We start from the raw sequence: 27,929 nt of genomic DNA, 5'->3' as shown, positions 1-27,929 counted from the left end.
TTCCCTTCCATAATGATTTGTCATCTCTGCCTCAAAAAGTGATGTAACAGCCATATATTGTAATGAATGCATAGATCCTTCTTACTCTCAGAAGGCCTTGTTTGTGAAGCAAGCATTCTGCAATATTTCTTATTTTGTTATTGTATCTAGATGTTCCTGGATGTGCAATAGATGAATAATTCTTTATGATGTCTCTTATCATTTTCTTTCTATCATTTCATATGAGATACTTTTTTATTTTTACATACCAAATAACAAGTAATATGCAAATAAAGATGGATCTTACCATGTAGCAGTTAAACCTTGACCTCATTGTTAATGCAGTAAAACTTTTTTTTTTGAGTTGTTTTTTAGTCACCCCAGAAAACATGTGGAATGTACAATGTACAAAATTTGGTCATCTAGCTTTTATTCAGGCAGAGTTCCCACAGATTTTGGTTGGGTTGCCAGCTTTCATGGACTCTCAGACTAGTTGGGTTGGAAGGTACCTCCAGAGATCCTCTGGTCCAACCCTCCTGCTCAAGCAGGGTCAGCTACAGCAGGTTGCCCAGATCTGTGTCCAGTCATGTTTTGAACATCTCCCAAGCATGGAGACTCCACGGTCTCTCTGGGCAACCTGTTCCTGTGTTCAACCACCATCACACTGAAGAAATGTTTTCTTGTGTTCAAGTGGAATTTTCTGTATTTGAGTTTGTGCCCATTGCCTCTTGTCCTGTCACTGGGAACCACTGAGAAGAGTCTGCTGGCCCTGTCCTCCCCTGCTGAGCCTTCTCTTTTCCAGGCTGAACAGTCCCAGCTCTCTTAGTGTCTCCTTGTATGAGATGATCCAGTCCCTTAATCTCTTTGCCTTTGACTAGAGAAGTTCAAGGGCTTTATAGAACAGGCCTTCATAAAATATAGCCCATAGGGTCATATATAGCCTGCACAGTGAATTGTTTCATTTCCACATTATGCTTTCCTTGTCTCTTGCTCAGCTGCACTGCTGAGCAGCTGTGAAGCCTGCCCTTACGGTGTCTTGGCTGGTCTCTGGAAAACGGCTTTTGTTCCTGGAACTATCCTTCCAGTGGGAACTGAAAGTGGATGGGGGGAAGAGAGGAGGCGTGAACTTGTGGAAGAGAAAGATTTGAAGGGTTACTGGGGTTTTGGGGGTGGTTTTCTGTTGTTTTACCGTAGCAGTTCGTGTTTCTTTAGATGCATGTGTGTATTGTTACCATCTGTAAGTGAACAAAGCAAAAGTAATTGATGATTTGATGCAGAACGTTGACAGTGGGGGAGCCTCCTGTTAGAAAGCTGTAGCCCTCTCAGCTACAGCTGTGGCCCTGGTAAAGGGTTTACTTCAGTTTACAGGTATGATGTAGCCCAGCCCTTGTAAAGCACAGAGCTTGCTTTGCACTACGTGATGGAGGTGAACAACTGTAGCAGTCAGCGCATTGGCTGGAGCTGTATGCCACAGAGACAAAAAGTTAAATTCTGCTTTCTGTAAAACAACCTTTATGGTTGCCATGGTGGCCACTTCAGATGCCAGGTTTGTTGAAAAGTTAGCCAGTTATCAACTACTTGCCCCATCTTCAGAGAGCATTATTAATGCCCAACCCCTTAAGGAGATCAAACACATAAGTCAGCAGCCTGAAGTTAAAGGTCACTTCTGGGGAAAGCAAAGAAACAAGCAAACAAAATCTTATGTCAGTTTTATTCACCAGAGTCAATAGAGACAACTGGAGAGGCTCCTACTTTCAAAAAGTTGGCAGTAATTCTGCAGTCTGCTTCCCTTTCTGTCTTTTTTTTTTCTTTTTTTTTTTTTCTTTTTTCTTTTTTTTGGTTTGGACAGTGGTCATTGTAGCCCTCTCTCCCAAGCTAAAGCATCCAAACACATAGCATCACAGTTTTTGGTGCTGTGCCACACTGGTCACAAAAGCAAGTCACTGATTAGAAGTATAAGAAGAGGAGAGAGAAGGATGGAGAGAAACATGGCCAGCCTCAGCAATAGTAATGCAGTAACAAGAAAAAGGATAACTATGGGAAACCAGCAAAGAAAATAGAAGAGAACACATACGAAGATTAGAAACAAACTGAGCAATAGGAAGAGCAGCAGGAAAGAGAGAATACAGAGGAGAGGGAAAAGGAGAAGCAGGAACAAGACAGAGATGATGGCAAGCATGGACAAAACAAGAAACAAGCTGTCCTGAAATGCAGTCTGAGCTCTAATTCCTACCACACCAGAAGTTCTCTCTTCGGGATCAAGGTCAAAAGGTAATATACAATAATTTGTCCACTTGTCTTGGGAGAGGAGGGAGAGAAGAAAAGGAGCTGGGGTAGATTATCACTTGAGCAGTCTCTACTTTTATCTTTTGTACCTGAAAGCAAGGTTATGCTAGTCCTCTGATTTCAGCAAGACATTAGATAAGGTGTCAGCCCAAAGCACCCATCTATTCCTCTTTCTTCTCTTCAACTTCAACTTTAAGGATCTCTCCTTCTCCTGCTATGGGGGAAGGAGACATACTAATGATTAGAGACTTGTTAGCGATTCCCCTGTGCATAACTGCGCTTGGTGTAGGCTTAGTGTCTGCATTCGGCTTTTCCTCTTGTGCAGGGGGTGTAGATGACGCAACAGGCTCCAGAGGTCTCTTATCCTCTTGTTCAGGTTTCTTCTCATCTTGTTCAGGCTTCTTCACATCTGCTTTAGCTTGATTTTCCTAGAAATGAGAAGTTACATATTTCCAATTGCTGCAGAGGAAATTCAAGCAGTTCTATTTTGTATATGTAGTGGTAAGGCACAGTGTGGGTACTGTGATTAAGATTATGCAAAGTACAGAAATTTGCATTCAGCTGCTGAAATTCAATTTCTAAGTGAAAAATGCTATTTCAAAATGAAGATGTCAAAATAAAACCTAGGAAATTTTGTGGGTAGTGATAGTATCTGCTTCTCCTTCATGCAGCAGGATGACCTGTGTTTGGGGTCACACAAACCTTCCCTCAGGTCTTACCTTCCCTTATATACTTTTATTAGTATAGAAACAAAATATTTAACTAAGTTTTTTGCTTCAACAGTTGAATTGTAGAAATCTATGTGGGCTAATTTTTATATTTAATTAAAAAAAAAAAAAAAAAAAAAAAGCCAGTTCAGCTATTAAAGATAGAATAGGGTTCTGCCACTTCTGGGTAACTGTGTAAAACTGAGTAGGTTCTTATTAACATGAACATTTCTCAGAAGAGCTGGTAATGTGGGAACTGTTTTCCATCAACTGTAATAACAGTTTTCTCATAAGTGTAATATATTACAGATTGAATCAGGTTTAGCTTTGTGGGCTTAACTTAAAATTTTGTCCTCAAGATTTGCAACAAGAAAAGATCTGAACTTGAGATGGAAAGTGTGTGGACTCTGTGCTTGAGTCAGCTGGATCCTGTTACTGTGTTAGGATACTTCTGTATTTATTTTTGTTTAGATAAAATTAAAAGATCAGATGGAGGTCTTTGTAAAATCTATTTTTGCCTTACTGTCCATGGGCTTTTTGTTTGTTTGCTTTTTCCTTGCTTCTTCTTTGCTTTTGTTTTCTCTGTCTGACATAGAGTCCAGGTGCAGGAAGATTTGAGCCAAATTTTAGAACCAGTGTTTACAGAGATCAGGTACAATGATTAATATCACACCTACTTTGCCACTGATTACATTGATAAGGCTACATTTTCTCCTGCTCTTCCCAAGTCCTCCCACTAGCTTCCCCCTGGAGAAATATGTTCTGCTTTCTGTGGCATTACCTGAACTTCTTGTTCTCTCTTCAGCTTCAGCAGCGTAGCGAGGCCTGTTTTTCCTTTACCTCCGAGCATTGCCTTGAACAATTTTGGAGTTTCAGGTCTCTGCCCAAACAGACTGGCCAAGCCCCGGGGCTGTGGCGGTGGAGGAGCAGTTTTCCCCTTCTCCTTCAGCAGCACCCTGGAGACAGGAAAGGAAGAGAGCACACATCAGTGCAGTGAAACCGAGAAAAGTTCATGCAAAACTGAAATTCAAGGGTGAAGATCCGACAACTTTTCTAGCCAATTTTTTATCTCAGTTCCAGTGGCCAAGAACAAGCTGGAAAGAGCAAGGCTTTTATCCTGGTACACTACTCTGTAGAGCTTGTAGTAAATTGGAGGCTGCTGTTCTAATCTAATCTGGAATTTCTTACCTATGTCCTGAAGAATAAAGAAGTGCAGACTCTGATTAAGGTATCATAAAGCAGATAGGAGCTTTATAAGGTGCAAAATAGTTGTGGAGGGAGGGGAGGAAAGATGCCTTGTACCTGGTGTACATCTCTCCAGTCTGGCCTTCTGGGTGCAAATTCAGAGTGTGTTTACTCTTCTATTTGGAGCCCAGCTGATGCTTGTGGAGGCAACAGTTCACTAACTTCCAGCATGGCTCAACTCTCACAGCTCAGGTTAGAGAGTGGCGCTTATTTTGGTCTTCCTCCGTAAATTACCTTTAAGATATTAAAATTACTAGTGCTGCCAGTCATGGGGCAGACTAGATTTTCACACCCTTCCATTGCAATCCTGATATGCAATCATAAGAGCAACAAGTAAAGAACCATCGGTGAAGGTAAGGATTAGATGGGAGTTTCAAAATAGATAGAACCAGTGCAAAGCAGCAGGCTCCCATGCTTTCAGTTTCTGTTAGGTTACGGTACAGTTTTCAAGGCAACTTTTCTATCCTTGCAAAAGTCCTGACTTGAGTTTTTTTGTGAGCCAGGACTATTCTGGCAGCCTAAAATACAGTAAATCCCATAATACTGCTACTTTTTTCGAGTGTTTTGTACTTTGAAACTTTGGGAATTTCAGCAGTGAAGATTTTACTTTCTTTTTAGTTTTATTGTCATAAATTAAGAAGGCACACTTCAGCACCTTCCCTGCATTAATTAATTAAGCACCATATAATGAATATCAGGTGGGTGATAACAGAACAAATTCATTGCTTGAATAACTCCTTTGAGTTATATCAGGTAGTTTATTCCAAGAGGTCTTGTACAGGTACGAGATGGCCAATGTAGTTCCATAGAGAAGATCTTCACTGTAAACATTTCAGGACAGAGCGACTAATGACGTGATTCCAAAATTGAATATAACTGCAAATCTCTTATCAAAACAGTGCACAAATCTCCTATTTGTGCCTAGTTTTTCAGGACACGTGGCTGCCATACACAGAGCATGGGAGCTTTGGGATGAGTTAACGGATGCCCACACAGGTGAGCAGAGTCCACGGCCTCCAGCCCAGGATACCATGCTTAAAAAAAAAATCCTACGTATTTTTTAAGTTACACAGGATATCCTTAAGTAAGGTTGAATCTAGAAAGAGCTTTGAGCCCAAGTGTGACTATGTACATGGAAGGTGGCTAGTGACTAAGCTCTTTCAGTTGGGAAAGGCTATCTAGAATTTAATGGCTTGGCAGGATAAAATGGGGGTGGGCAAGGAGACAGGAGAAAGTGGTGTGAGACAGAAGCTGAAATAACAAGTAGTGTTGGTCATACCACTTTTAGAAAGAAGTTGGAGACAAGGTAAGAAGAATAATTGCTGGGGGGCTATCTGTCAGTGGATTTGCTCTACCTTCCCACCAGTTGATGCTGGTTTTGAAAATCAGCCTCTCTGAAGACTATCAGTGTGAAAACACCTACCAAATGGGCAAGATCTGTGTACCTCCTACTCCCCGATTGGTGCCATGGGCATCACATCAACCTTCCAGTTTCATTCAGGGATCCATCGATGAGTCTGAAGTATATAAGCTCCCTGTCTTCAGTTCATCTGGGTACCAGTGTTGTTGAGAGACTAGCTTTTCCTGACATTTTTTAATGTCGCAGGCTCTCAGTCAGTAAGCTCCCAGTGAGTGGCTGACATTCTGCTCGCCTTCACCTAGAATCTAAGCTCCTCAATGTTTTTGGCTATTAGGTTTCATTATATTGTCATGGATTCAGGTTTCCTTTCTCTCTTGCTAAACCTTATACTGTGAACATGAAGTGCCTTGGGCAAGAGTCCAACAGACTGTTTTGGGAAACACTCTATGGACTAGGCACTTATGCATTTCAGGTGGCAATGAGCCCATTCTGCATCCGCGTTTCTTGCTCCTCGGGGAAGTGATGATTCTGAAGATACTGCTATTTGTTAATCAAGATCGTTGAAACATGCTGAATGCAACTGTTTGCTGGCACTTTCACTAAATATGTCACTCCTGTACTATATTTCATCTCCTCTGGTGGAATTTCAGATTTGGGAGGTCTTCCACTTTTTGATATCAATGCAAGGCAAGTTCAGAATGCAAGTTCAGAATGGTAGAGTGCCAAGCATGCTAATAATGAAAAAAATGTTTCACGTGTTTGGACCTTTTAGATTAAGAAGGCAGCAAAGTACTTATTTTCCATAATTTTGTTTTGACAAAATCTCTCAATATTTTGCACTTACAAAGCCCGGGGAAACTCATCCTAGCGTGCTACAGGCAAAGCAAGGTAAAAAAACAGTTTGAGTGTGAAATCCTGTTCCAGAATCCCTTTGCACAAAATGCATACCTCTCAGATTTGTGTACATATCTCCGATCATGTCAGGCCTTACTTCAAATGCCTTCCTATCTACTCTTTAGGATTTTGGAAATGTATTCAAGTCTGTGGGTACATTAAAACTTATGTCTATAGAGTTAATTGCACATGCTCAGTTGCACCTTTGAAAACCTGCTCCTTGCCTGACATCTGTTTTGCAATATCTATCTTTCTTGGGTATATAAGGAGTCCTGATACGTATCTGTACCTCCTATTTGTTTCATTACCTTAAATGTAAAAGAGAAGGTGACTGCATTCAGAACTTTATTTTATTTATTACATTTCCACAGCTCTTGGCATCCCTACCAAGACCATGGCTTCCACTAAATGCCAGCAGAAGAATTTGACATCTAAGTACAGATGTGTTTATATTTGTTATTCTTGCAGGAAATGAGTGCCAGTCTGTCTGGAAGCCACAAGTGTTCATTCCACAGCTAAACAATGTGATGTAAAAATTATTATTAGGACATACTTTGCTTTCTTCATCAGAATCTTTTCTGAGTCAGGATAGTGCACCAAGATTTCATTGAGGGTCTTCTTGTCTAAAATGAAAAGGTTGGCAAAACCGTGAGCCACCACGTTGGCAGTCCTCCGATTTCCTCCACCTGCTGCTAAGAGGCTGGAATGAAAATAAACATGGACAGTCAGGCCGTTACTTGCCATCGTGAGGAGTTTCTTTGCTGATGTTCACCAGTAAAGTCATCACAAGGTTCACTTACCCAACTGTTATCTCTGATATTCTGCAAACTCTTTTTGCAGTTAGGATAGAAAATATCTTTTTGCCTCAAGAGGGCAAATTGTAACTACTGATCAGGACTGTGCTGATACTAAGGACTGTGAAAGGTCTTGCTGGATAGACACATTTCAGTGCAAGGGCTGCATTTGCTTTAGTCCTCATGTGAACTTAAAATTCCCTCAATTTTACTGTCGAAAGTGATTTACATGAGAAGTAGAGCAGTACACCCCTGATACTATTGAAAGAGTTATTTACAGTGAATGAATTATTCTCCACCCCACGAATTTTAATTTTCTGGAGTGAATAACTTTTGCGGATCTCTGGTTTTCAGTCTTCTCACATATCTCCTCTCACATTTGCATGTTGGGCAGTTGAATGGTATGGATTGAGAAGGTCTTTCTACCTGACAGTTAAAAATGTCTCTGCGTGAGAAGACAGCTGTTTTGTTTTAAAAGTAAGGCATTATGCCGTCTTAGCAAGTAGTAGTTGAGCATAGGAATGATATCCACATAAAAATATGTTGTACAAATAACAGTTAAGTTGCTCATCTTGCATTAAACAAACAAAATGAAGAGACCTCACTTCTCAGCTGTGGTGTTAAGCAAGAGAAGTTGCATTTTACTCTTAGTACTAAAGGCCACTTTATCACTGTATTAAAGGAGATCCACCGCAGAAATTTGTCCCTTAGCTGTTTCCCTGAGAGTTTATAAAGAATATTCAATAATATCCAAATTCAAAGGTTATTAGTAAAGGATAATGTGGACCCCATCTGCTATAAGCATGATTTAATATTTATCCTTAATATTAATTAAGGATATATTAATATTTTTAATTTTAAGGATATTTATATAAGGTATTTATAAATATTAGATTATACTGATTATACTTGATTTATAAAGCATAACATGAGACCTTTGCAACTGTGTGTCTAAGGCTATTTTTACACACATGCACACACGCACATTTTTGTGACCCAAGATAGCAATCAATATATGAACTCAGGTTGAAAATGCAGTGTATCAGTTTTTTAAAAAAACAATTATGTACAATTCCCTAGATAGAAAAATAAGCATCTGCACAATGAGGACAGCAGCTAAAGAAAATTCCAACCAGCTTTGTTCTGATGAATCACTCCACAGCAAATCACTGAACAATCATTTTCAGGCTCTTCCAAGAGAAAGCTCATTTCACTGAGGCAGACTAGGACTAAAGAGATCAGCTTTTTCCTTATAGTAATGATGTGAGGTGAATTTTACAAGTAAGGCCTTGCTCAAACGAAATCATCTTTGACTAAGGACAACATTATGGACTTCATGACTGGGTCCGTTTTGGCCAGTATGCTAAGAGTTAGGTGATAGGCTAAATCTTTAAGAATAACTACGTGCACCTTACAGTAGTTCTTGATGCTATAATATCCATATTAATAGAGAAATTGTTTTTTCAGTCTTACATTTTTTACTCCAGTTATTAGCCTAAAATGCTGTAATATTAGTGCAAGAGGTAATCTTTTGAATTCTTATGGTAGCAATTTTAATTTAGGAGTATCAAGCTGTCAGGGTGATGAGTGAGCTTATCAGTTTCTCTTTTATGACTGATCTCTGTAGGAAGCTGCCCTTCGCTGAAGTTTGCAAACCTGATGCAGGAAATGGTGGGCTCATCAGCTGAACGCCCAGGGTTGTAGCTCCTCAACCCAGCACTTGCGTGTGTATGGAGAGAGCTGGTAAGTCAGAAAAAAAGAAATCGGTCTGGATCTTGCTTCTGAGCAGAATGTCAAATGCTAAAGCTCATTGGAAAGCAGCAGCTGCTGCCTCATGCGAAATTCTGCGCCAAAGCTGAAAATTTAATTTTTCAGAACACTGAATATTCTATTGAACTTTAGCTTGTTTTATAGATGATAAAATAATGTAACTGTTGGAAGTGTAAAGCTGAGACCAAACTTTTGCAGAAAGTCCTGTCCAAAATTTACACATAATAGAGAAATGTTTTAATTTTTCCAGAATTACTGTTTTCTGATGGGAAATTGTGCTAGTGTAATAACTGACAAAATGGATGAATGAAGACATCTGGCTTAAAGTGTAAACTTCTCTGGGCTAATGAAGTATTTTGTTATAGTTTTCCTCTTCTGAATTTCTCAATTATCTGTGCAGACAGGCTCCCATTAAGGCAGCAATCTGTTTGCCTCTGATTCTAAGATTATTTTGCTTCCCCAAACTGATATTATCTATACAGGAAAGTAGTAACGAGGGTAAGATGTTAAATGGAAGGCAGCTTCTATTAGTCTGTTTCTATAATAATTTTCAAGTATGAGATTGGCAAAGAACTGGTTTGCACATTAAACTTGCATTGGTCTTCCAGTATAATTTAGGAAAAATGCAAACACAATTTGAACGTTGGTAAATTTTTGAAATGCATGAAAATTCTTTGTTTTCTTCAACTCTTTTTCCCATAGAGACATTTTAAGGATGATTTACATGCATTTTGAACAGAGTGAGACTAAATAGCAAGTATCTTATATCGTTAGACCACTGAGAAAGAAGCTGACATATTTCTATAAACATATCTTGAATCAGAAGTCAGAAGGAAATCACGACAGTCTGATACCATGGTGATAACCATGCTATTAATACTGGGGCAAAAGCTTGGATATACTAAATGAAGCAGTATTTCATCCATTAAACAGTATTTCTTTTCATTTTATTCTGCAGTACCGTATTCAGAAGACCTTGACAGAACTTATATAGAGAAGTGCTATATAAACTCATTATTTTCTAACACGCACCACAAGGAGGATAAATCTCTACTGATATACTTAATAGCTCAGGTCTTTGTTTTTCTTCAGTTTTGTAGACTGTTGTATATTTTCTGTGTATCCCAGTTGTTGTGTATTTTCTCGTCAAGTTTATCCTCAAGATTAGGCCATTTATATCCAAAGTACCTGTGTCTGTACTGGTACTCTTGTAGGGATGTCCTGTTGTTTGCACCCACACAGTAGGTCAATGGTGAATAAAACAAGACTAGAATTGTAGGCCTACAGCATTGCTGAGGGTTTTACTGCCATATTGCCAATATTGACCATATTGGCAATTATGTGCAGAGTAAAATATATTGTGTAATGAAACTTTGGTCATTGTGTGGGTCTCATGTAGAAATAAATGCTCAACTTTTATTAGATTAAAAGTTTGAAAATCCCTTCCTTGCATTAAAATGAATCATTACCATTTCTCGTGTTTTAAAAAAAATGTCCTCACTCCAAATCCAGAATGCAGAAATAATTGAAAACTATATGTGGGTTACATATCTGGGCTGCTATAGCTTTTTTATTTTGTCTTTTCAGTATCCAGCCCTTACTGAAAACCAGTGCATTCTCAGCCTTTCCACATAGCTTACAACACAGGATTTTGTTTTGGGGCTTTGCTCTAATATTATTTTGCCACGCAGAGGAATACTTTTAAAATAACCTTCTCTCAAACAGCTGATACAATTTCATTTTCCCACTCAATGAAAAAGGCCTGTATCTATGGGATAGATCAGGTGTTTTCTGCTTGAAGGTCTGAGCAAGTTCTGTACACACATCACTGCGTAAACTGGCATGTTTCCACTACCACAAAGACAGAGGCAAGTAGAAGATAAATGTAAACCTGGCACAGTGCTGATTGCCACTTTTCAAAAGGCGGATTAAAGCTACTAGCAAGAGGATTAACAGTAACAGGGGGGGCAGCTGGAAGGAATCAAGGACCCAGTTTATCACATGCAGCAGCACATGTATTTTATTACTTTTTCCTCGGGCCAACCTCAGCAGGGGATGCCATGCCTAAAATCTAGCATTTGGTTGGCTGATTGGTGAACATGGCACATAAGAGTTAATGGATTTTGTGTAGCAACTACGTGGAGAACAGGAAAAATATTTGTAGCAACTTGAGAAAAGTTTTCTCCTCCAGGAAAACTTAGACCCAAAAAACTGGTCTGTCAGTGTTTGTCCTAAATACATTTCTCTTAAACAAATGCATTTTCATATATGGGTGCCTGATTTTCAGTGGCTTAGTCCCTGCGTCAGCTCCTAAAGGAACCAGTCTCATTTGCTATTCTAGATATTTTCTCTCCCTCTGGAAATTAATTATCACTTTAAGTATCTGCTGTGTATCTAGGCATCTAGGGCATCTAGTCTAACTACACGAGCAATAAAAAGACATGTAGTCTTGCCATATTGCAGACCTTAGAGCAGGAAGATGTGTTAAATCTTCTCAATGCTGAAGGCAAATTCTGTCCGAGTGCATTGCCCAAAACACTTTTTGCACACTATTTGCCATTCAGAAATCTCAAATATTTCTAAATTAGTCTCTGATGTTTCACTTAAATTTTCTTTAGCTTGTCTACATCTCTTTGGTCAGTATCCTCTTGGTTAATGCTACCCAACTTTCTAGCCTCCCCATGGTAACTGTCATTATATATATTTTATATATATTTAAATACATATATATATATAAAATATATATATATAATAATTCGCTTACCAGTGAGAAGTTAAACAATCATGAATTATTTGACCAGTTCTAAAGAAAACATTAAAAATAGTGATGGACGAACCTGATCTCTCCAAATACAGCTCCTGCTCTTAGTGTAACCAGGACTTTTGTACCATCAGGGCCTCCAAGAACTTGAACTTCGCCTTGTTTGATGATGTACATCTCTCTGCCAATCTCTCCCTGGGCACACAAACATATAAAGATCCTACATTTTAGCAAGGCAGGGTGTTTTTTAGCAAAATAATCTGACAAACTCCCCTTTAAATATCTTTCTGCTTTCTCATACACAGATTTACCAGTGCTATGGAGAAATAAATGTTAGTTTGCACTGCCCTTCCTAGCACTGAGCACAAGCATGAGGTCTGACTTTGGCAGATCTAACTGTGACGTGAGGCAGGAGTAAGACCCTACAGGCCAGCTTGAAACAAGAAGACTAGGTAATAATCAGGATTGTATCGGTTGTTTCCATGGACTATTCTGGTGGTAACTGAAGTAATTCAGAAGTATATTTAATAATAAGTGAAAAAAAAAAAAAAAAAAAAAAAAAAAAAAAAAAGCCTGTGCTAGTTTTCATACTATTACTTCTAACTTTCTCTTACCTAATTTTAAAGGAAAAATAGGAATAATGAACCATTCAAAAGTTTGTCTATTTTTATGTAATCACTTGATGGTTTAAGAGATTATTAGCTTATTTATCATCCTCCATATTAGAGATGATCTGCCAGGATTCAAAAGGGTGACATGTCAGTATAAATGCAAACTTGTCTGCAAAAAGCAGAAAAGTTGGGGTAACCTGGGAACCTGATGGGACTTTACAAATGTAATAATTAATAGTTCTCCCAACATCTCAGTAAGACGGGCAAGTAAATACTATTCTAACTGTTCATGCAGCTGGAGTAACTGAGGTAGATCAGGAACTTCACCTTAAAAGTGAATAGGCAACAGTAGCACAACCAGGGCTGAAAACATGGGGCTTGTTCTTTCTGTCCCTTAACTTGCTCCTCCAAGCCTGCATGCTGGACCCTTCTCAGTAGGGTATGACGAGCGCAGCGTGCAGCCAGGTAGGACGTACTCACAGCTCTCAAGTTCCGGCAAGGGTTGTTTCACTACTGCAAGATACAGCATTAATAGGACTAGTGTGGTGGTTGGCCACATAGTAACTCTGAGTGGCCTTTTATGGAAGGAATGGAATTAATCAAGCTGCAATAAAATGATTTTTCCATTTCTTGGAATCCATCATTGCTGAGAACTATTTGCCTCTGACTGCAGGATCAAGACCTTAAATCTGTTGCTGTCATTTTTTTACCTCTGTTAGGGCACAGTCCCAGCCACAGGGGCAGTGTGCAGCTGACTACAGATTCAGTCTGCACTTTGGAGATGGCTCAGAGATCCAAGTGTAGGTACAGCAAGGTCAGACTCTGCTCTTCAGAGCTGTGTGGGATGCCTTGTGTTTCCCTGCAGATAATTCTATTTAGAGCTTCTGGATACACAGTGAAGCACTGTGTATTCACAAGCATCGTAGCTTGAGCTGTGTAGGCTAAGTTTGTATGTATATATGTATAAAAAAAATTGAACATTCCCCATTTCAAATATTCAGACTTAATGATGTGTCACTAGGTATGCTGTATTTACATAAAACACTTTCCCAGGCTACCACAGTTCTGTTTGATAATGTAAGTAATAAAATCCATATTGTCTTGCTCTAGCTTGAAACTTGAGAGTTTATTATTATTATTACCGATAATGCCATAATTATTTTTTATGCTATATAATTCACTCAGGATTAATTTTATTTAAAGTATATTGGTGACCTATATGTGAACTCTTGCTCTAAAATACATATTATCTTGCTTTTGAAAGAGATGATAATAATGCTCACCTTTTTGCAGACAAAGTCGCCAGGTAAATACACAATGGATTTCAACCGTAGCAGTATGTCATATATCATCTGAGTATCACACCCCTGTTAAAATAATTAGAATTGTGCTGTATTGATTCAGTAACTGAAGTTATTATTAGTGCTTACACTGGACAGCAAAACGCAGTGGTACATGAGTGTGCTTATCCAGGGATTAATGAGTGGAATGCAAACTAAAAACATCATGAAGATCACTTTTTAAAGCAGAGAAAATACTTGAAGGAACTGTCTTTCCAGATACTTATGAAGTGCTCTTCTCTCTTGGTTGAGCATTTTCTGCAAATCAAGCTTCTGTACCTCTATCTCTGATTGCTGTGGAAGTTCAGTTAGTGCTATGTTCAGGGCTTTATGGGTCTTCTATGTGAAACAATTTTTACTGATCCAGGGAAAAAAACAGATCATGCCCAATGTTGGTATGAATCTATGAATTTCATGTCTTCAGCAAATGTTGCAAAAATAGTGAAGCTATGTATGTTTACACAAAGACATCATGGGATTTCTTGCAAACATCCTGACAAGCAAATTAGTGTTAAGATAATTGTATGTCAAGATTATTTCTAAAAATACAGTCTTTCCTCATTTTTGATGTGGTAGGATATATTTTTTTCTGTGGCAAAAATAGTCATCAACATTTAATTTATCTCTCTGGAAAATCATCATGACAATGAAGAGGAAGTTCCTTTACACAAAAAGTAACCAAGCAGTAGCATTCACGATATCAAAGTTACGTTCTCAGGCTGTGCTAGGTGGTAGACAGCAGTGTAGACTGTACTAAAAAGTATTTTCTTCTATACCTGACTCTTGAGATCAGTTATACTCTGAAATCAGTTACGGTCTGTCCATAACATCAGCTTTAATATGTTGATGTAATAGGACAGTACCTTAATCTCGTTCCCTCTTTTTTATTTCTACTTTGAAACAAAAATTGCAAAGGCAGGTGTTTGGCTTAGTCCAAACATGTCTCCATTGACTTAGGTATCTCTTAGACTTATTTTGTCTTGATTATTAATAAACATGTTCTGAAGTGCACAAAACAAACACGTTCTTAATGCACCAAGCCAGGTTTCTGCCTCACGAGTACCACACACTGCTGCGGTCTCCTGTGAGAGTACTTGCTTTGAATAAGTCCACTTTATTGACAATGGCAAAGTTCACATCAATTGCAATGTCTAGCTGCATTTTGGTTGGCATCTGCTCCAACAATTCCGATTCATCTGCAAAATAAATAACAAAAAAGATTCAAACCCTGTTAGTTAGAAAATATAAAGGAAGAATGAAAGAATGTTCCTCAAAATGAGCATTATATAGAAAAATAACTCAGCAGAGTAATTCTAGCATTTATGAGTTCTAATGAGGAAAATGCTAATACACTTTCACCATAAGAGATTGTGGTTTAAGTTGCATACTGTCTAATGTTATATCCAGAACATTATATACATTAATAGAATTTGTGAAGTAAGAAGCATCATACTGCTCTGGGGTTTTTTGCTTCTCTGAAGTAAGTTGAATACCCTCCTCTCACCCTCTCCCATGACACTGAGCAGAGAAGAAACATGAATTTCTCCTTGTATCTATGCAGAGAGGTCTTCCTTTTGAGTCACTCTGTGGCTAGTGTTTGAAAGCCTTACCCAGCATTCCTTGAGAGTCCCACGTATATTCATACCAAGTTCGAACACGATTTTGAACCACTTTTGGAATTGAGTAAGTGTTCATGTAGGAGACCGTGTTGTCCATACAAGAGCGGTAGTAGTTCTGTCCTGCTGTAGCTGCTCCGATTACATCTCGCATCTGCAAACATCATTCATTGTCACTACACGTTTCACCAGCAACAGCCTGCATTTCAATATCTTTTCTACAACTTATAAAAAGAATAAAACACTTGTTTGCAAAATAGCTGATTCAGCTGTATGTTTTGAGCAGTTGCTTCATCTGCTTTTTCAGAAAATTTAATGACTTAATCTAGTTATGTTAGAAACAGTCTATATTTGTGATTTGTAAGGGAATCACTTGTGTTTTTCAGCTTCTTCTGTCTCATATTTCTGCACTTGGATGAAAAATACAGATAATGATTTCTTAAAAATTCATAATAAAGCTGCTCTGCATTTGGTATGCAATGCAAATCAGAAATGAAATAAACTGGGTTAAATTTCTGCAAAAACATCAGCTGGCACCACTAGAGCTAAGATCCTGCCAAAGTTTAAATTGTTGAGTGAGTCTAGATCAGTCATAAAAATCCAGCTTGGGCTGAAAGTTGATCTTAAAGATTTTAGTGCAGGAACATTATTTAACATTTCAACACAGTTGAATTAATGTCAGTTAATTTTTAAAAAGCAGGATGAGTTAATGTTCATAGATGTTCCTGCTTCATAACTATATAGACATGTTTTTAATAGAATGGCTTAATATTGCAATGGCCAAGGATTAGTGTGTCAGTGGGCTAAATTCTGCTCAGAGATGCAATTGATTGCACGGTGAATAAAAGTTTTTAGATAAGTGTGCTAAAGCGGGACTAACAATTTCAGTAATTTTAAGAGCCCTTTGTAAACAGGAGTTGTAAATAAACTGCAGTGAAGCTGTGTATTAGTATTTAAGTTTTGATTCTGCAATTGACTATACTGGTTGCAAAAGCTAATTTGCAGAAGCTAGTGGTACAATGGTGGTTTCATAGATTCTTAGATCAAATTAGAAAAAAATAGACTTATAAGTATGTAAACTCCAAAGTTTAACCCTATATACTTGAACTTAATAATCTGCCAGAATAAGTATTTTCTATGAAGAAGTACTTTGCTATGTTTTTGGTAATTCTTGAATGTGGACTAATTTTAAATTCTATGGGTAGGGTCTGTTTCATGATAGCTGAATATCTCCTCTTGCACTTCTAAACAGCAAGAGGCACGGGCATTTTTTTAACTATTTGACTGAACTTTTTCAAATCCTCAAAATAAAAGTGAAATGTTACCAGTTTTTCTGTTTATCTTTTCATGTTAATTCTCCCAGTAGCATACATGTACAAATCCAAAGGTCTGGAAGGATTTCTACAGGAATCTAATCTGAGATGCAATCTCTTGGAGGAACTATGACATTTGTTTTTCTGTTGCCAAAGTATTTTAAAACCTACGGATCTAAAGCCTAAGTCTAATAGTTACAAGATGGAAATAGTTCATGCTGGGTTGTGTTCATTTGGAAATATAACTGATTTGCTTTGCTATGGGCTTTTTTTCCCCTCTTACCAAATGAGAACCAAGAGGAATGGAAAACAGTTAATTTTGAGGTTAACAAATACTGTGTAACCTATGGAAGAGAGCAGAATTCTAGTTTGGCAAAGATCAGCGCATTTCCATAAACAGCACTTTACTGCCAGTAGTATCAAGCATGATTTATTCAATAATTTGTAAATATTAATGTAACTATATCTACAATTCTAAGTTTCATACCAGATTTCACAGTATAGTATGAATATAAAGGAGCTGTTTCCTTGGCTATGAGGAAAAAAGGAATTATATGTAGTTTACAGAATCATCTATATTCTGCAATCTTGACTTTAAATCAGCTTGTGCCTAAATTTGGAGACACGGTCTACAAAACTGGGAACTGATTAAACACACTTATTTGTCAGAAGAGTAAATATGGATGATAGTTAAAAACAGGGGCATTCACATGGAAGCTAGTCTTTTTTCCCAGAAGAACTAAACCACACTAAATTGAATACATTACCACTGAGTTACAGTAATTTGAACATATCTAGCTATCGATTTCTTGATGTACCTGACCAATTAAGCTGGAGAAGACAAAGACGCCCAAGAAAAAATTCAGCAGTTGAAAAACTATCTCAAAGAGGGTTTGTGGTTCTGGAAGGCCACCGATGGTGATTAAGGTACGAACTGCCCAGTAGTAACACCTCAGATACCTGTGGATACAGACAGCATTTGTATTATTGACTGTAGGTACCTATGTGGTTGAAGCTAAGCATATACATGCCTGTGTTGGGCCTTTCAGTGAGGCCTTTTTGGTCACAGAGGTCTCAAAATATTTTATAAATTGTTATGATTTTACAAATGATTCAATCTTCTAAATCATGTTGAGGTGAATGTTCTCACTAACAGCAAATTAAGACTATATGGAAAATGCAGCAGTTAGTGTTTACTGTTGTCTAGTAACTGTACATGGCGGGATGAAAGAATATGAGATTGAAGTTTCTAGGATGGACATTAGAGCATTAGGATGCTACCTGTGAAGATCCAGTGATGTTGAAAGCAGTATAAAAATTGTTAGAGACTTCCCAGACCATCTTTGTAGTATACTAGATAAACACACATCTGAAAATCTCTTTCATGGTTTTACTTCTTGATGATGGCAGTGTCAAGTGTTTTCCTGGTCATGACAGATGCAGTCTTGTCTCTCTCATCTCAATTCAGAAAATTGCTGCAAAGCATCATCCTCCTACCCCATTAACCATGTTGTGCTCCCTCCCAGCTTTGCTTCTGAACACTCTTCATTGGCTCTATTTCCAGTGTTATAGCAAAGAGAAGCTACATGTGTTCACAAGCTACAGGCTAGTTTAGTTTTTCCATAACACTCCTCTCTTATTCAGCACTGAAGGGCTGACTCCAGTATTCATCTTCTTCAGTGGCTGGTCTCCTCTACCCCTTCTATTACCTTAACAAACACTTTTTTGCCTTCTTCACAGCTTTCCCTCATGCCTGGGAAGAGCTTTCCATGAATAGCTACAAAAGCACCTTGTTAACATCCTTCAACACTTTTCTCAGAGCTCTTTTGTTCTAGAGGTCAAATACAGCAATGGTCAGTCATTAGGACTCTGCTCCATCATATGGTGCTATATGGACTCCTTCCCTGTATCCATCTGCTGTCCAGCACTGCTCATCCTTGAAGTGTGAGCTCTATGGCCTGGAGACTTTCTGCTCTGTTTGTGCAGCACTTTGCACGACCAAGCCCATTTAGCAGTGTATGTCTATTAGTATCATAACATAAGCTTAGAAAAAAACTAAAGGACTGGACAGAATAATTTTTCAAATCTGGTGAGGCGACTCATATAGATTACCCTATTTTTTACCTTTAGTGCCTTGGCATCTCTAAGATTCTGTTTTAAATTCCATTGTAAAACATGGCACCACGAGTAATGCGGTATCCCCCTTACTATGCCGCTGAGATTAATTAGTTTTAATTGTTGTCGCAAATGTGCTATTGTTTCCTTTGTTTCTGAGCTAACAAGTAATTGGTTTTGGAATATTTTTAAAGCCCCCTATTAATTAGAATTTGACTTTCTGAGTGTCTGAACAATCACACTTCAGCTTCACGTATGATTTGGATTGGAAGTTCATTTCCCCTAATCGTGCAATGAGAATTTCTATTTTATTTATGACCACAGCTTCTGAAGCAATAAAGATCTGTTCTATTTATCGAATTTTATTGAGTTTGAAATAAAAACCAGAACAAATGCTTCCCGAGATGTTTGTTTCAAAATAGACAGTGTAGGATGCATCTTCTCATGTCTGCCCTGAATCTGAGGCCGCTGGATTTGTTTGCAGGTTTGAGGCCTACATTTTAATCTGGTGACCCTCACTTTTAACCTTCTCTTCATTATTAATAAGTGGTGCAAGTAACAGTACAATTGGAGGATCAGTTTTTATTGCAAATATAAGAAAATGAACTCACAATAACAACTAACTCAAATGGGGAATTTTCCTTTTTAAACCACTTCAAAGTGATTCCAGATCTTCCATTTAAAAGGTCAGGCTTTTCCAAGCAATTCATTTTTGCTTTTCCCTAGGAAGTCCCTTTTCTTCTGCTTTCAGACTCATGAAATGCAGTAAACAATGATCACTTTTACTACAGTTATCTGCTCTTAGATTTTAACAGGTAGAACTGGCAGTTTTCATTCAGAGTCCTTCAGAAGTCAAAAATGTCATTGCGTGTGTGTCAGCATATCTTTTTTCCCTGTTGTGGTTGCAAAATGAGCAGCTGGATTACACCACTATAATATTTTCACTCAGATTGGAAAACAAATCCTCACCTATGCATGTTTCCAGCAAAGGATGCATAGGTGGCAGCTTTCTCTGAGTTCTGTAACATATATAAATAACAAGAGAAAGCCTCAGATCTATTTAAGAAGAACTGCAGATTTAAGCATAAAATTATGTCCCTACTGTGTCTGAGGGGAACCATCACATAAAGCATATTAATTCACCATAACTGAGAATGCTGTGGCACTTGAAACATGTAGACATTATGAATGTAAAAGTATAAAGAAATTTGCCTTAGTTCTGAGCTAGTAACTACAGGAAATAAAAGTAATTAACAAACTCCCTCACTCCAAATGGCCCTGGATGGCAACCTTGCTAAGCCCATCATGATAGACAATATAATCTTGGCTCTGGGAACATCTGCAAGGAGTGGAAGCAGCTTCTCAAAGAACTTCAGGGGGGGACGTTCTTCTCTGCATCCATGCATATGTAAAATGTGAGGGTTTTTCCAGAACTGCCCACCCTTTCTAAAGATATAGTTAATACAGTGCATTCGTCTGTGATTTTACTTCAAAGGCAACTTTCTACTGGCAAAGTCACAGGATGTTCACTATCTCTTAGGCACAGGTTTTATATTTTCTCCATTTCCTCATTTTATTGTTTTCATTTTAATCTGAAATAGGAGTTACACAATTGAAACATAAGACAGCTTTTTTTTCTAAGAAGTGAAGAAATGAGATTGTAAATTTTGTTTACGGAAAGCCAGAGAAAAGAGATTCCAATTTCAGTGGTATTAGCAGCTCTGATTCCTATAGTTAAAGTGTCTGGAAACCATCATTGCTTGCCATACAGCTTACTAGCCTGCTATAAAATTACTGTTGAAGCAAACAACATGAGACAAGAAAGGGATTTTCCCTCCGTACAACATAGGCGGTATGTTTATCCTTCAGGCAATCAAACTACCAGATTTTTCCCTGAAATAAGTCTGAGGTAGGGAAAAAACACTGCAAATAAGATACTTGTAATGCTATGCCAATGAAAATATCTTTTTCATAAAAGTCCACTTCAGAATAAGCTAAATTTCTTACATGGTTTTGGTTAATACAGTCAAATCAAATCTTTATGCATATGGCTATCAGATTTTAAGGTGATATGCACACATTAGTTTCAGACCAGTGAAGCATTAATTCAGGGCTGTCACATTAGACTCCTCTGATTACAACTGGGATGTTTATGAAGCAGAATAAAGAGGTGGCTTTTATAAATTTGTATTCTAATTCCTTCCATCTTGATACCTTTTTTTCTTGAGTGACTTATCCATCAGTTGACTGGGAGTGTGATGGTCTCAAGCAGTATGGTGTGAACTACAAAGCTTTTATATAAAAAACTGTGGCTACAAGTAGCAGGTTTGACACTGTGAGGTCTGGCATATCTATGGGCTGGGCTGTGCATTCACAGTTCTTCATGCACAAAACTGCCTCTGTATAGGAAGCACTGTGAGCATGACACATCAGACCTATTGCAAGTATGCTGCATAGCTGGTATGCATGTATGCACATATGAGACAGCTTTAAGATACACCAGTCTTACAGAGCATTGGACAATGTGTGCTAAAGAAGTACAGCTGCACTAGGCACGTACAGTGACCATCTTTTGGGATTTCCAGATGTCTGCTAGGTCTATGCCCAGAGCAGGAGTTATAGAGAAACATCATTAGGATGCAAAATGATGTTTCAATTAATAAATATTCTTGAGAATTTTGCAGCCTGCTTGCAGATGACTTGCAAACAGTGGAAGTTCATATAGAACTTCATAGAACATGTGCAGAGGGGAACGACTTGTAGTGCCTAACTTTAATGTTGAATTTAGGGGGCTGGATGAGGAATTTCAGCTTCCTATGCTCAGTTTCCCTTATAGGCAATAGCGAGAGAGAAAGATAATTCCATGGGCCAATTCAGAACAATAACGTTAGGTTCCTGCTTTGAATCACTTTCTGGAGGATTTGTCCCTTATCCTGAGGAGTTAGGGAAACCAGTCTCCTCCTTAGGTACCTAAATTAGACCAAAACCAAACACATGGAGTTCCAATTGTTCACTTAGCTATAATTAGGAGACCTTTTTAACACCCTGCTGCTCTGTGCACGTAAGATCTGCACCTATGACACTGTGTCTGTAATGCTATTTTTCTTTATTAGGAGAGTCTGAGGTCTGCCTGCCTAACTATACCAAGCTCATCAGTGTAGTTTTAAGGTTGGGATCATGCTGTGAGACTAATTTGGTTATGCTGCAGGGTGATGAAGTTGACTGTCCTCTGCACCTCAGCTAGATGGCTTTGATTGATGGCTGCCGTACAAAAGGCTTTAAACATTTTGGGACTAACACTAACACTTTAGAGTCTGAACGCAAGCTGGAAAAGAACACAGCTAGCAATAATTTGCAAGAAGAGCTACTTTGGTAGTTTTGCTTGTGGTTTGAGTGCTCTGATACATCTGTTAGTTATAAGTTGAAATTTCACCAGTTAGTATGCCTGCTCAGGAACATACATATGATCAAACTGATTAAGGAAATTGCTGTATGCATATTCTTCTTTTTAAGCCTGGAAAAGAAAAATTTTAGAAGTGTTGGAATTTTTTAGAACTGCGTTTGGCCATCACCAGCAAGATTTTATGGACCCAGTAGGGATGGTGCATAAAATATTAATGCCACTAAATTAGTGCCAGTTCATTTGCTTAGGGTCAGTGTAATCTGAGACCACTGCAATTTTGTTTTATTCATCAAAATGCTAACTGTTATTTTTAAAGTAACTAATAAATTGTGTTTATCTTATCTGTGTTCCCATTCTGCATGAGACCAATAGCACATTTTGCTTCAAATATTGTCAACTCTATTTGCTGTGTGAAATGTCTGCATTGCTGAACCATAATACATACTGCAGTTCTGGTCACTTTTTCCAACAGATTTTTCCTTTAGTGTTCTTGCTTCCTGCTTTCCAAAAAGACAAGGATACCTAAAAGTATCTTGTCTGATGTATTTAAATTCACAGTCAATCTCAATAATAACTGATGTTCACACAATGCCTCTCTTTCAAAAATCCCTAAATATTCATCAGATAATATGTAATGCCTGATTCTACAATCCCATGCCAAAGGCATTGGTTGTTACAAGATACAAGCTATATTTTATGAAATGCAGCTGAACATAGGATAATGTATGGCATCCCGTGTGCATTAGATCTTATATTATAGTATGAGTTAGTTATAGGCAAAACAATAACTGCGCGCATTCATCAACTAATGTCAGGATGAGGCAGATTAATGATTTAATGAGGCCTGCATAGCTATATTATGATATGTGTTTTATTTCAACATCTCAGTTTAATGGAGAGTTTGAATTATCAGTTTCTTTGTGAGTTTATTATTATTTATAATAATTCTGCCCTAAATCACATGTGATTTCAGTGTGATATCATTTGAAAAATTCTTCCGTCTCCTCAGGAAAAGGTACCACAAAGTATTAAGCAACCTTTGCCCTTGGACACAACTGCATTGTCTGTGGTCAAGCCAGCAAATCATTTCTACCAGTTGGTTCCCCTGAGTGAAATGTAAAATGTCCCTGCCCACGAGAAATAGTCTGTTCTCTAGGCTGCTCTGAACAGTAAAATCTTAAAGACTGAGTAGGCACCCTACCTGCAGAGTGCTCTTGCGTTTCTCAGTCTTAGTAACCTTACTTTTTAGTTATGAAGCAAGTATTCATAAGAATGACATTAACTAAAATAACTATAATAGAAATTCATTCCTCTTTTTTTTTTTTTTTTTTTTTTTTTTTTTTTTTTTTGGTCAGATTTCTGGAAGTGTTAAGCTTGCAAATAACTACCTGTGTATAACTTTGCCTATGTAAGTAGTCCCACCGAGCTCCATGGGCCTGCTTACATGGGTGTCTGATTACAGTACTCAAGCTGTGTATTTTTGTGGGGTGTGGAAACTTCAACCATGTCATTTTTTGAGAGAGAACCTGATTATTAAAAATCAATGGTACCCTACACTGTGTTTTACTCTCAAAGACTATTTTTTTTTCCTTCAAAATAGTGACCTCACACTTAAGTCATGAAGTCTGACAAAATTATAAGCAAAAAGAATGTGTCTCTAAGCTATTAAAAGAGAAGTGTGAGAAGTTGTTTAAAGGGTGATTTATACCACCAGTACAATATTATATGTGCCTTTGCAAAGAATGCAATTAATGAACAAATTGAGCTTATGGTCTTTGAAAGAAATGCAAATACTTTCATACATCTGAACCTGCTAGATATATTGTTATATAACTACACCCAAAACAGATTATGTTATGACTTTGCTATTTTCTCTTTCTTCCTTTACATCATCTTAATGAATGTCTCTTACTTGGCTCCAAGCCCATTGCTGTCACAGGGAGTTTGTGGAAAAGTGTGCCAATATCCACTTCTTCCACTGGAGAATTTCTTCACCACACGCTTAAGCGTGACCTTCTCCAGAGATCAGAGTCAGTAGGTGGAATTTTTTCAGACCAGCCATTGTGGTGTTCAGCAGGAATAAATTCGGCATTTTAATGACATAATGCTGTGTGGCAGAAAAAATTCTCCACCTCTGATCCCTTCAAGGGATTATTCTGCTATCCTTCTAACACTTCCTATGTGCATATCTAATCAGTAAGTTTAATTTATGACCCCAGATACTTTCTAAATGTTTAATTAAGTTAGTGCTTAGCGCTGACTCATAAACCTATAAAAGCTGAAAGTGATAAACTGATTATTCACTGCACCTGCCCTCCAAATATTTGTTAGTAATGAAAGCCGCTAATCAGCAGTTACGGTGCTAAAAGTTAGCTATACAAGCACTTATAAAAGTAAGGGCATACCCTGCAAGCAAAGTTATGGGAAAGAAGAGGGAGGCAGGGAGGAGCAAATCAACAAAGGTCTTTTGGAAGAAAAGAACTTACATGTTTCCTTCTCCATCGTACACCCATCTAGTGCTGCCAAGTCCTTCATAGTCCGAAGCCCAGTAATACAGGCATGCATTAATGTGCAAGATAAACAGCAAGTATCCAGTTGTTCGAATGACCCTATAAAAGTCAGCAGATTCCAAATTGCAGATGACTGAATTCCTATAAAATAGTTTGTATTTTTCCCTCCTTTTAATATGAAACCCTTTGCTTTTTTGGATCAACAATGTTTATATTAAGCATCTGCTAAGTAGTTTTCCACCTGTATTAACTCTGTGAAAAAAATAGCTGGCAATCACCTGTCTTTCATGTTCTTCCAAGATCAAATAAATAACTTTCATAGAATGCTTGACGCAGGGTCATGCTTCCCTGAGGATTCCATAATCCACTTATTTAACTGCCTATGAATAATTACAAAAAGGTGAAACTGTATTAATGAGGCTAGAGGGTACAAATTAAGAAGTTCACCAAACTATTTTCAGGATAGACTCTAGACTTCATTTGAACTAAAGTCAAGAAGTGTCTGAGGTCAGAAACGAACTGCTTAACAAGAGCTATGTTAGAAAGCCTTCTGTAGGTCTGCTAAATAGTACGATTTAGTGACTATAGCAGGATTTGTATTATTCTTAATCCCAGCTCTTATGCTTTGGGCCAGTTCTTCGAAGAATGCCAATGATCAACTACTTAAGCACCAGGCAGCTTTCTGTTTAATGCAATAATGATCTCCTTGTATATCCTCTGTCCACAGAGATCAAAAGAAAGATCTCCTGGATTCAGCTCTCCATTCAAGTATTCATGTAGCTGAGGGACAAGTAAGCAGGAAAACTACCAGGACTTGCCTACATATTGGGAGACTGGTCTGTAATGAGTTTATCTATCTGCTGCAGCTGAAGTGCAATGCCATTTGTCACGCATAGTAACTGAGAGAGTGGTCATAGGAAAATTTAGTATCTTAGTAAAACCTGTAAAGTAAGTTAATGGGAGATAATGTCTCTATAGTTGCTTCTGTGTTATGTACTGCTTTACTGGTTCTTCAGGTGCCTTTGCATGCCCTCCTTTGCACCTCCATGTCACTGAGCAATCTCATTACCTACATGTACTCTTCTTTAGAGCACTCACAGCTGGATGCCACTTCTCTGTTTAATTGTTGGTATGTCTCCAGGACTAGTCTGTTTAGGGTTGCAAGCTGCTGAGAACAGCAAATATGAGCTAGTAATATGGAAATATTGACTGTGCTGGGTCCTGTGCATGTTGAATCCATGAGGGTGTGTTCCTGATGTCTGAGAAGAGTAAAAGTTCTAGAAGCCCTTGCTGCTATATATGTTATATGTTTCTACGCACATAGTGAATCGACCATACTGGATAGATATGATGTAGTAAGTTTTGCTAGCTCTCTTCCCACAGGCTTGATCTAGTGAGTTTGAGAAGACAATCCATCCAGGTTCATATACTTGCTGTGTACAGCATTTAGTTTGATGTTACCCAGTTCGTTGCAGTGAACCCTTTTTTGCTGCCTTATAACTCAGAGGGACACCATATCAGAATCGCAGATCAAAATAACATTGTTACATTCAAAGAAAATGCAGTAGTTTACACAAACAGCCCACTTTCTTATTTTAGATTTCTTAGCTCCCACTCCCAGTTGTCTTCTGTATAATTACTTCTCCATTTTTTCTCTTTCTCTCTCCTTTCTCTAATGTCTTTTGATACGCCAATTAAATAAAAAAGCTTTGACATAAAAATGTTTTTACCGATAAGTGCCTCACAAACTGAGAACTCAGTGTTTTCTGAAGTATATTTTAAAGCATTCAATCAGGGCATAACATGAGATATTTAATAGGTGTTTTTTTTTCAAGTACAAAGTATAATGTTTGGTAGCACAGAAGTATTCAGGCATTTTTTTCCATCTCATGCCCTAGCAGTGCACTGATGGAAAAGCCTATAGACAATAAAGCACCAATAATTCTAACCCCATATATGCTCAGTAGTATTGAAGTCCACATGCTTTAACATGATTCTTCAGTATATCTTCAGGGAAATTTGAAATTGCATTATAGTTACAGAAAGCCTTCCATTTCACACATTTCAGGTTTCTGGCCTCTTAAGAGGATGAGGTAGAAAATGTAGTCACTTTATAATAGTATTTACACCTCTGCACATGGTTAATACTGGCAAATGCAAATAGTTCAATATGACCAGGAAGCCGAACCACAAGCAGCAATTCACAGTTGTGGCACTCAACCGATGCCGTGCTACAAAGCTGTCCAAACCAACAAGGCAGAACAGCTTTGTGGAGTAGCTGGCCCTGTTTTGCAATTATTCCAAACATTAGACAGGACCGGTGAGATCTTGCTGTGCATGTCTTAGCCTTTCTAAATTAGCACTTTCTCTGTTTCCTTGCCACATCTTTCAAAGTCAGGATAGCCTGAAGATATACACATCCCTTTCTCAATCACTTGGAACAATCACTTTCCATTCCACACTTCTATTCCACACTTGTGAAACTGCTTCTTGCCAAACTGCCTATCAAGGTAAAAATGGATTTGCTTATTTGCTCCCATTTCTTTGAAAGTCATATATAGCACAACATCATTGTTACATGCAAACTAATTGCTTGGTTCAAAACCATTTTGTTTAACAATCTGCATCTCCCAGTACACACTGCAAATATTACAGGAGATACAGAAGAGTTATTGAATTATGACCCCAAAGCACAAGAAATTAATATGGAAAACAATGTATTAATTTTACAGGCTCTCAACATTAATTAGAAATTTCTAAGAGTGTTATCCAAAATATGATGGAAAAATACTTGTTCATTTCCTTGATTAAACAAAATATGTTTCTGAGTAAACCAGACCTTTTAGGACATGGATTTTATTGATCAACAAATGTTTGGAACACCACCAAAGAGTGGAACAAAAGATGAATTTGGGGCAGATTTCTACCTGTTTCCAGGAAGCTAGGCTGAAGTGGGAATTTCTTAGCACTGAGAAAAAGAAGAACCAGAAGCAGGTTATAGAGAAAGACCTCTCCATGATCAGGAAAAGGAGCAGTGCTCTAGGACACAGTAGGATAAAGGACACAATAGGGAAAGAAAGATGCATGGTCACAGACAAGGAATGCTGGGAAGAGTGCTTCATCAAAATGTTCATTCCTTCTCCTTGGTAGAGCATCATAGCCTCCTGATGTAACTCTGGGTTTACAGTTCCTAAAGGCCTCCCCCTTTCAGCCTCCCATTGTGAC

The 27,929-nt window shown here is 38.0% G+C and overlaps 1 protein-coding gene across 1 annotated transcript in view; it reads right to left on the bottom strand.

Annotated features, from left to right (window-relative positions):
- Positions 1-2,276: 2,276 nt before the first annotated feature.
- CNGB3 (cyclic nucleotide gated channel subunit beta 3) overlaps positions 2,277-27,929 on the bottom strand; it is a 70,572-nt gene continuing 44,919 nt past the window's right edge. Inside the window, exons 10-19 of the mRNA XM_064507779.1 lie at positions 24,681-24,803; positions 17,495-17,636; positions 15,358-15,517; positions 14,846-14,943; positions 13,691-13,774; positions 11,873-11,991; positions 7,025-7,171; positions 3,754-3,928; positions 3,379-3,394; positions 2,277-2,653 (exon numbers count right to left, since the gene is read on the bottom strand). Coding sequence (XP_064363849.1) covers positions 2,427-2,653; positions 3,379-3,394; positions 3,754-3,928; positions 7,025-7,171; positions 11,873-11,991; positions 13,691-13,774; positions 14,846-14,943; positions 15,358-15,517; positions 17,495-17,636; positions 24,681-24,803 — 1,291 coding nt within the window. The 3' untranslated portion in view covers positions 2,277-2,426. The remainder of the gene's footprint in view (positions 2,654-3,378; positions 3,395-3,753; positions 3,929-7,024; positions 7,172-11,872; positions 11,992-13,690; positions 13,775-14,845; positions 14,944-15,357; positions 15,518-17,494; positions 17,637-24,680; positions 24,804-27,929) is intronic.

This window comes from Dromaius novaehollandiae, chromosome 2, assembly GCF_036370855.1.
Source record: "Dromaius novaehollandiae isolate bDroNov1 chromosome 2, bDroNov1.hap1, whole genome shotgun sequence".
NCBI classification, from domain to species: Eukaryota; Metazoa; Chordata; class Aves; order Casuariiformes; family Dromaiidae; genus Dromaius; species Dromaius novaehollandiae.
This window is presented reverse-complemented; position numbering and strand designations above follow the sequence as displayed.